Source organism: Polistes canadensis, unplaced genomic scaffold (genome assembly GCF_001313835.1).
Source record: "Polistes canadensis isolate GaletaPanama2010 unplaced genomic scaffold, ASM131383v1 scaffold_46, whole genome shotgun sequence".
NCBI lineage: Eukaryota > Metazoa > Arthropoda > Insecta > Hymenoptera > Vespidae > Polistes > Polistes canadensis.
The window spans coordinates 616,113-626,498 of NW_014569593.1; the positions used below are offsets into that span (position 1 = coordinate 616,113).

Sequence of the window (10,386 nt, forward strand, 5' to 3'; positions counted from 1 at the left end):
ATAATAAAATATATATATAATAATATAAATAATATAAATAATATAATCTATCACACACAAGTAGAATAATAAAAATAAAACTATACTATTAATAAAGAGTAAAAACCGATACAAAAATTATCAAACCATTTAGTTTCGTATAATGTTTGCACGGTAAAAATACACGCTAATGAACATTCAAAAAAATCATAACAAATTTATAACAAATTCTAACAAGATTTCTGATAAGATTATTCCGATTTTAATATTGATAAGATTTTCTCTAATCGTGAATTTAAACTGAACAAGTTCAAATCCGTGTTAACATCTGAATACACACAGTTTCGTATAAATAAAAAATCACAAATATGGAATTAATATGAATTAAAAATATATAATATTTCGCGTAATCGATATTCTCGTAATAATTATTATCAAAATCATGATGTATAATTTGTCGTTTGAAATATTTAAAAAAAAAAAAAAAAAGAAAAAAAATAGAAGAATACTAATTCAATTTGTATGTATGAAAAAATATAATTACTTATATCCAAAAGAATTCTTAAGTAATTTTAATTTATAATTATGAAATGTTATTTAGTTAATGTTCCTCCGTGAAAAGTATTTTTTAATATTAGTTACACGTTCGTAGCATAGATAAATGGCGTTGATAGTGCAATGTAATAAACTTAATGAATCATCCGTAAGATAGTTATATGTATATTTATGTATACGTAATATTCATATAAAAGGCTAATGAGAAAATTTAATTAAATCATTTCATTAATCTAACTGGATTACTATCAGGGTGACCACACCAACACTTTGCTATCACACGGTGAAAGAATAACCTTTTCATTTTATCTACGTGAAAGTCGCGAACGGAAATGAAAAGTAAAATATATTAGTAACACGAGAATCCTTTCTTCAAACCGTTGGTCAATGTCAATATATAAACGTGATCAGACTGTTATCTCTCCTGTTTTTCTAACATTCAATCTTTTCCTATCGACGGAATAGAGAAAATAAAATAAATAGAAAATTATATTAGAAAATTAGTTCTCGAAAGAAAAAAAAGAAAAAAAAAAACAATTTTTCTGCTTTATTAAAACAAACGATTCAAAATTAAATATAGCAAAAGAAATTTTAAATATAGAAGGTGTTTCTTTTAACCAGAGATAACATTTTTTCTTCTTTATTGGATTAATATTTATCAACGTTTTTAATTAGAGTATCTAATATAGATTTTTCGTAAAATTAATATATATATTTTTTTTTAAGAGAATATTTTTTAATTAAATAGTTTTATTTATATTCTTATTTAATAATATAAATCATTTCAAATAAAAAAATATATATCAAGTGTACAGGGTATCAAGTATACAGGATGTAGTTAAATTTCACTATCTCACTCTTATTTAATTAGCTGTCATTTAAATTTGATATTTTCAGACTCCAGAGAACGAAGAGATGGCTGCGAGAAGATCCGAAAAAATATTCGTAACCAATCGATCCTGTACCGATTTGATTACCCTAATTATTCTAATCGCATTACTCGGTGGTTTTGTAAGTATAATTTAACGTATATAAAAATACTCGTATACATTATAATCATAGAACTCAGATATAAATATACGTTGATTTGATTTAATTTTAATTATAATTTCCGTTTCTCAAAAAAAAAAAAAAAAAAAAAAAAAACCAAAAAAAAAAAGGCATTTATGTTAACAAATTCCGTGAAAAATGGTGACATATATCGCATAGTATACGGATACGATAATTGCGGAAACGTTTGCGGACGTATAACGCCAAAGGAAACTAATCCTGAATTTAGTTGCAAGGGTGCCGACTACAGACATTTGCCGTAAGTATTGAATCAACAAAATTACGTGACGGATCATATAAATCGTAATAACAATCAAACATTGATGTTATTTTTGTTTAATCTCGTAGATATCTGCAGATGAGTATTCTAGCAAATGGTACAAAAATACGAAACTGCGTAACCAAATGTAACGATCCGGATCATTTGTAAGTAAAATTTTTCTAACGATTTTTAATCAAATGTATGAAAACATATCAAGAAGTGAATTTTTAATTGTTGCAGAATATTGTTTTTAAATCGTTGCATACCTAAAAAAGTAACGGATACCGTAACATCTATTATTAAAAGCCTTGGATTAGAAAATTTTTATAGAGTAAGTAAAGTTTTAATTTGATTGATTGAACGAATCAAAATTATGAAACATCATTAATTTTGACGTTTTCATTGTTATTTTAGGAAGTATCAACTGATCTCAGAGTGGCTTGGAGAGAACTGATGTATCTTTGTTTAATTGCACTTGGTTAGTGACATCATCAACGTCATCTCGTCATTATCATCATCATCATCGTCAGCTATCAATCATGATTGTCATTAATATCATTCCTGTCATCGTCCAAATAAATCCAAGCATATCACTTGATGATCCATTAATTGTTCAATCATTTTCAGCATTTTCTCTTGGTATTCTGATAGCCTTTCGTTACATGGTACAATGGATCGTTTACATCGTTTTAATTGGTGTTATACTTGCTTGTATAGGTGGTACAACTTATCTCTGGTTAGTAATACAATCGTATTATTTTTTATTATTAACAAAGGAAACAGTATTGTTATAACTTATCACTTTTTGTTTTTGTTTTTCTTATTCAGGATGGCTTGGTATCAAGAGAAAAAAGAATTGGAATCAAAGAACGTTGTTGATAAAGAAAATTTTGAAGAAGATTCCAGTATGGAAGCGTATTTGATTTATGCCATCATTATGACAATCGTTACGGTTAGGATGATTTATTAGTTATTATTAGGGTGAATTAAAAGTTCATGTGCGTTTTGTTGTGTTGTTTTAAGATAGTCTGCAACTATTTTGATGAAAGTCAATGAAATTATTTTATACAACGCACGAACTTTTTTCGGTACACCCTAATATCATCGTTGTACAATGAATATTTGACGATATTCCAAATTTTATTTTCATTTTAAACAGGTGATCACGTTATTGATAGTTTTGGTAATGAGAAAAAGGATCGCATTGGTAATGCAACTCTTTCGTGAAGCTGGAAAGGCAGTTTATTCCATGCCTGCACTTCTTCTACAACCAATTTATGTGAATATTCGTACAATGTCATCTATCAATTTTATATATTATTATAATTATATATTAATTATTTAAAAAAAAAATATCATTATAATCATTTCAATAGACGTACTTACTCATTGGCCTAACCATGTTCGCTTGGATTTATTGTATGCTCTGGATAGAAAGTGCTGGTACCGTTTATAAAAATAAAACAGGAATTCACTTTAGGAAAGATGCACTTTTGATAGTAAGTATCATTATTATAAATAACTTGAAAACAAAAAAATACTTTGTTTTTGTTTAATATATTATTAATAATATTATTTACAGACTGCCAGGTGGTACAATCTTTTCGTTTTCTTCGTCTTGTGTGAATTTTTCCTCGGTTGTCAGCACATGGTCGTTGCACTTTCGGTAGCTCGTTGGTTTTTCACGAGGTAAAAACATTTGTTTTTTTCACTTATCAAAGTATCCGAAACCTAATAAAAACGTTAATATATTATATTGTGATTTATTTGTTTCTAGAGATAAAAAGAAATTATCTTTGACTGTGACAAAAGGATTTGGATATCTCGTAAGATATCATTTGGGTACAATAGCATTTGGTGCACTGATCATTGGAATAGTACGTTTGGTACGAGCTATGATATCTTTCGTTCAAAATCGTTTGAAGAAATTCGACAACAGTTGTGTCAAAGGGATTTTATGGTGTTGTCAGTGTTGTCTTTGGTGCTTCGAATGTGCACTCAAATTTCTCACCAGAAATGCTTACATCGAGACAGGTAGTACATCGTTCACTTTTGTATTTTTTAATCAACGTTTCGTTTTTATATTAAGATTAACCAAACAAAGTTCGTGCAAATTTTGTCTCGAAGTCGATCAAATTATTTTATATATGCGAGAGTGAAATATTAATGTTAAAAAATACACGAACTTTTGTTTCACTCCTAATATTCAAATGTTTTCATCATAATAAAAATACATAGTATTTTTATTTTGTTTTTCCCCTTAGCTATATACGGTTGCAATTTTTGTACCGGTGGCAAGAAAGCTTTTCAAGCACTGTCGAGTAATATTTTAAGAGTAGCAGCTATAAACAGTGTTGGAGATTTCGTATTGTTCTTGGGAAAAGTATTGGTAGTTGTATTGACGGTTATAACTGGTATTTATTTGATACAGGTAAATTATTTACATTTGTTTTTTCTCTCTCTCTCTCTCTCTCTCTCTCTCTCTCTCTTTCTTTCATTAGTTTTGCATGACAGTAGTGTTTTTATTAAAAAACAAATTTTCTTTTTTCTCATATATTATTTGCATAGAAGAAAGAAGGACTACAGCATCCCTGGGTGCCAATTACCCTGGCAGGGTTATTGGCCTTCCTTGTATCGCATTGTTTCATTTCAATTTATGAAGTAAGGATCATCTAATAAACGATTAGAAAAGAATTTTTAATAACATTTTGAATATTTGATCGAACGATTGTTTTTCAGATGATCATTGATTCAATATTCCTCTGTTTTTGCGAGGATTGCGCGAAAAATGACGGAATTAGTAGACCATACTTCATGAGCCGTGGTTTGATGGTAAGAATTTAATTTTTTTTCATATACATTGTGTTTTTTTCTTATCATTCTTTTTATTAAATAATATATATATTCTTTTTTTTTCTTGTTATATAGGAATTTGTGGAAAATAGCAAAAAAGCGTTACGTCAATTGGACGAAACTCAATGACACCCCGTTGATAATCCGGAAAATGTTTGACGAGTTGTTAATCGTAATTTTTTCGGATTTGAATTGTTTCTTCCTTTAAAACATAAGAGAAATACTAAAAAAGAAGAAAGATAATATATAAGAAAAGAAACGAACAAATGAAAATAATATTCCTATAATATTGAGAAAAATAATTATTCTTCTTGAAATGAAAAAAATCTTGTTGAGATAATTTGGAAAAATTTTCTAGAAATAAGTTAAAATGAAGAAAAAGGAGAAGAAGTAGAAGAAGAAGAAGATAAAACATGATACGATAAACATAAGAAGAAGAATAATAATGAAAACTAAATAAAAAAATAAAAAAAAAAAAAAAGAAAATAGATAAAACAACAAAATATACGAACGGACAAACGCAAATGGTCAAATAATCGAACATAGTCGCGAGAGAGATTTTTTTTCTTTTTTTCTTCTTTGTTTTTTTTTTTCTTTTACGAAAAGAAAAAGACTGTAAATTTATTGCTCGAATCTCTGCCACGTTACAATGTTTCGCCATTGCTGAAATTTCGTTCTAAATACTATTTTCTTAACGCCGCATATCAACGAATGATAGTTTTATAACAAAACTTCGATTTTGGTTCCTAAAAACATGTATTTATATATGCGTACTACGTAAGATTAAAGAAAGAAAAACAAAAATAACAAAAAGAATCGAAACCAAAAACAGAAAACAGTAAGGAAAAAGAAACGAATGAAGGGGGGGGGGGGAAAAGTTACAGTTCCCATAAACGCAATAATTTGTCCATTAACTTTAGCGCAAGAAAACGCTTTGAAAATATATCTTTTTTATATACATATATATAATAATTTTTTTTTCCTTTTTTTTTTTTTTTTTTTTTTTTTTTTTTTATCAAATGCACAAATATTTATCAAAACGAAAACGATTATCTCGTTATTCGTTAAGTATTATTACCATGAGGAGTATTTTATATTCGTTATTATAACAACGTATACGTTTACGAACAATAATAGTAATAAAAAAAAAAAAAAAAACCCACAACCTTATTGTGATCATACAGACTGCATTGTAAATATATTCCATAAATCTTGATGATACTACATTGTTGTATTAAAACGAGACAAAACGTTGCTATTATAATTCTTCTTTAAATCGCACAAGTCATGTATTTGTCGTTGAAAATAATACGACAATTACAATTAATAAGGAATTGTACGCGCGAGTATAAATAAGTTAGATAATATTATTATTTATACTTCGTAAATTTATATATTATGCTGCTATTGTTAATTCCGTTTTAATAATATTATAATAATAATTATTATTATTATTATTATTATTATACGTAAGATTAAGAAAATACAATTATATATGATTTATTTCTATACTCACGTGTGTGAATTTTCTTTCTCCGAATAATACGAATGCGTTTTGCCGAGAATTTTATATTATAATTATTAATAAGAAAAAAGATATATATTGATGATATTAAATTAATAATAAAAATAATATTAATAAAAAAACGAAACACGCATTGCACTTGTCCATGATGCCGAACACGAATCTTTTTTAATTATTGTGTTATTTATTACATTGTAATATTATTTAGGACAAATTAATTATGGTTTGTAATCACGTTTAATGGAATTATCTTACCGAGAGGAAAAGTTCGTCGGCGTTGAAATGAATTTTCTTTTTTTATCGGCTCGATTATGATTTTTTTAATTTTTCTTTTTGTGCAATTGAACAAAAATTTTGTAACATATTGTAAAAACTGTATTGATTTCATTTTTCCATCTGTTTAAAATATTTTAATAGAACATATCGCAATATACTTAAATAATATTTAATCATTCATGTTATATACACATTAATATAGAACTAATTTTATATATTACATATTGCATTAAAAAAGAAAACATAATTATATATATATATATATATAATATGGATAATAAATAATTAAAATAGAGGAACTAAGAAGAGACAACAACAGAACGCGTGTATGTATTTGAACGTATTTGTATTAGCATAAACGCTAACATTTTTATTGATTTATTTTTTTAAATATATATATAGATATATATTTATATATATATATTTTTTTTTCTTTTTTTAAATTTTTTCTTTTATTTTCTTTTATTCCATTCGATTCGGGCACACAATTATTGCATGTATGTATATGTATGTATATTTGTAATGTTTGTATGTAATGAATTATACAAGGATACCGGGTGTGTTTTACAGCTTTTAGCATTACACTTAGGTATGTTTAAATTATTATGGATCCGTTTTACAATGATATTATAGCTGGCAGTAGTAAAGAGAGAGTCGGGTTCGACATTTATTCGTAAAGATTTATTTCGCCTAAGCGCGCGTAGATTAATTAAAATTTTTTTTCCTTATTAATGGTTTGAAAATTTCCAAACTATTTGATTAACCTATTTTGTTGATTACAACAGTGTTAGTAGGGTTGGCCGATGAAAGGTAAGAAAAATTAATGGAAATGAAATGAAATGAAAAGAAAAGAAAAGAACAATCAAAAAAAATGTATAACAACAGTGGTTTTGAAGAAACAAAATTTAATCGAAGTTTTTTTTTTCTTGTTGTTTTCGTCGTTATCTTCGATTTTTGTTGTTGTTGTTGTTGTTGTTCCCTGGGAGGGAAAAAGCAATTAACAAATAATTACATTTTACTTGTAATTAGGAAAACAATTAATAATAATTGGAGCGAGGAAAACAATTTTTCTTTTTCTTTTTTTTTTGTATACGGAAATCAAAGTGTGGGGAAAGAGAGATAGGTTTTTTTTTTTTCTTTTCTTCTTCTCTCTTTTATAAATTAGATAAAATTATTACACGTGCGTTTGGCGTATAAACAAAGGAAGAAACGAAACAAATATTGTTTCATTTTGATAAGAGGAATTGGGTTATGTAAGATTATTACAAATGATAATAATTTTCGCAGAGAACCGTTTTTTTACCTCGCATTTTTTCATACGTGCATACACAACATTAAAATATTGTCGCAATTTTTGCTTTTTATTTTTTTTTCTTCCTTTTTTTTTCTTTTTTCTGACAACACGAAAAAATACGCACGTTTATCTTCTAATCTTTCATCATATGTTTTATTATTATTATCATTATTATTATTATTATTATTATTATTATTATTATTATTATTAGGTAATTTTTTTTTCCTTTCTTTTAATTTCTTATTATTCGAATATATTTCGAGGATTTTTTTTTTTTTTAATTTTTAAATCGTACAATCGTTAAATTTGTTTTACGCAAATATTTCAGAGCTGCTGCGCGACAACGAGACCTACGGATATGAACGAAAAAATAAGGAAGTAAGGAAGGGTGGAAAAATAAATAAATAAATAAATAATATATCGATCAGAGAGAAAATATTCCCGTGCGAAAATTTAAAGAATTCTTTTCGTGGGAGAATATATATATATTTTTTTTTTCTTTCTTTTTCTAATCATATTTTTTCTTTCGATAATTTTATATCTCTCGTATGCGATGTAAAAGGAAAAAAAAAAAAAAGAAGAAAAAGGATGAATGAAAAAGAAGAAAAACTAAATGTTAAAGAAGAAGAAGAAGAAAAAGAAACAAAATAAAATAAGGAAAAAAATATTTGAGATTCGTTAAAATTATTTTCTCTAAGTAATTCATCGAATATTTATACAAACGATATTTCAATATTCCAGTCACGTATTGGGATTGGTCGTTTGGAAATGGGTGTACAATAATTACTTTTTTTTTTTTTTCTTTTTTCTTTTTTGTTGGCTCGCAAAATATTCTGCTAGTATAGTTCGCGTTTGATAAATTGTTCCTGTATTTTCTTTTTCTTTGCCAAGGAACTCTTTTAAATTAATTAACGATTAAGAATAAGAAGAAGAAGAAAAAGACGAACGTGTTTTTCGTTCTTCGACAGATAAATTGCACACAATATTTCATCACGTTACTTACTACTCTTTGTTTACGCACTCTTCTCTCTCTCTCTCTCTTTCTTTCTTTCTTTTATTTTTTTATTGATCTCACATCAATCACGGGCCACATGTCGTCGTAAACTGGTATACTAATACAAATATACGTGGTCTATGTAAGTGTTGTGTAAATTAATAAACAATTCAGAGTAGTTATATATTCGTAAAGCATCAGTCTTAAGTCGAGGAAGTTCAATTAATTTGCGCACATTTCGAAGATATAATATTTTGACATACATATTATGTAAGTATATTCTGCTGTGTGTGTGTGTGTGTCTGTTCTGCGACTGTGTTATATAATACGTATGTATTTTATACATGTATATATAGATTAACCAAAAATTATAAAAGGATAAAACTTCAAGGTTTTATTTTGTGTTCGGTTAAAAGACGATTCAGATAATATTTCGTCATTTTTAACAAACATTTGTTTTCTCTTTTGTCTAATTTAATTACAAATTTCATTAAATCCGTCACTTTTTCCTTCGTTTTCTATATCTCTTGTTTTTTTATTTTTCTGTTGGAAAAATTCTGACACTAAAGTCAAAAAAATCAAATGGCAATAGACGTGAACATTAGAGATCTTTGTATGTGTTTGTGTGTAATTAGTATCGCTGCAGATTTTGTTTTGTTAAAATACATGTTTTTATATAAAATGGGTAAAAGAATTATTATTCCTTGTAGATAATATATAATATTTCTTCTGTTAGGATGTATCGTGTGTGTATATGTAACTATGTGTAATAATGGTTTGAAAAATTGATTATGCGCATATGTATATGCATATATACTATAATAATAATAATAATAATAATAATAATAATAATAATAATAATATTCCTTGGAATAAAGCATAGTCTGTATTTCGATCATTCCAATCGAATGACCAGCATTCGATATAATTCAAGCGAATGGTTATACAATAATGTATTTCAAGCTCGTCTTCTATCAATGTGTATCTCTGTCTTTTTGTATACGTATATATATGTATATATATGTGTGTGTGTGTGTGTACGTGTCAGAATGACATCTTGCAAATAAATGAATGTCAATTGATTAAAAAATTTTTAATCGGCCTCTTTCTATCTATCCTTCGACACATATTTATAAATATATACAAATTTGACGTACTCGAAAAAAATAACCCTAACGTATACTTCTTGATTTATTTCTTTTTATAAACAAATACCATTTTACACGATTGCGTCTACTTGACACAACAGTTGAAATTGGAGTGGGGATAGATAAATGAGTGGATGGGAAGGGTGGGGGGAGGGAAATAGCTAATAACGTTTGCAACGGTGTGAACGCAGCTTAATTCGTCTATAAAAATAACATTGCAGTTTCAATGTATTTTTTTTTTTTTTATATTCCCCGATCGAATAATAATAATAAATTGTTAAAAGAATTTTCCCGAAAGATCGTAATCACGCGATTATAAAATATACGTTATCACCGATGATAAAAATATAATATAACCGACACACGTTTGCTAATGTTATTTGAAATAATAAAAAGGAAAAAAAGATCGATAAAAGAAAGAGAGAGAGAGAGAGAGAAATTGAATAGAAA

General features: G+C 26.8%; 1 protein-coding gene across 1 annotated transcript; it reads left to right on the forward strand.

The window, feature by feature from the left end:
• Nucleotides 1–1,412: 1,412 nt before the first annotated feature.
• LOC106785226 (choline transporter-like protein 1) lies at nucleotides 1,413–6,113 on the forward strand. The gene is made up of 15 exons (XM_014745504.1): nucleotides 1,413–1,545; nucleotides 1,695–1,843; nucleotides 1,933–2,010; nucleotides 2,087–2,177; nucleotides 2,261–2,324; nucleotides 2,474–2,582; nucleotides 2,675–2,798; nucleotides 3,006–3,125; nucleotides 3,223–3,345; nucleotides 3,429–3,535; nucleotides 3,624–3,880; nucleotides 4,111–4,277; nucleotides 4,415–4,507; nucleotides 4,586–4,678; nucleotides 4,775–6,113. Exons 1-15 carry the CDS (start codon nucleotides 1,450–1,452, stop codon nucleotides 4,826–4,828), a joined length of 1,725 nt encoding a protein of 574 aa, XP_014600990.1. The 5' UTR covers nucleotides 1,413–1,449; the 3' UTR covers nucleotides 4,829–6,113.
• The last annotated feature ends 4,273 nt before the right edge of the window (nucleotides 6,114–10,386 follow it).

What these genes read in the sequence shown, in the direction of transcription:
- LOC106785226 (XM_014745504.1), top strand. Translation starts at nt 1,450, where the DNA reads ATGGCTGCGAGAAGATCCGAAAAAATATTCGTAACCAATCGATCCTGT. An exon ending in GGTGGTACAACTTATCTCTG is followed by an intron (nt 2,583 to 2,674) that starts GTTAGTAATACA and finishes TTTCTTATTCAG; the next exon opens with GATGGCTTGGTATCAAGAGA. An exon ending in TCATGAGCCGTGGTTTGATG is followed by an intron (nt 4,679 to 4,774) that starts GTAAGAATTTAA and finishes CTTGTTATATAG; the next exon opens with GAATTTGTGGAAAATAGCAA.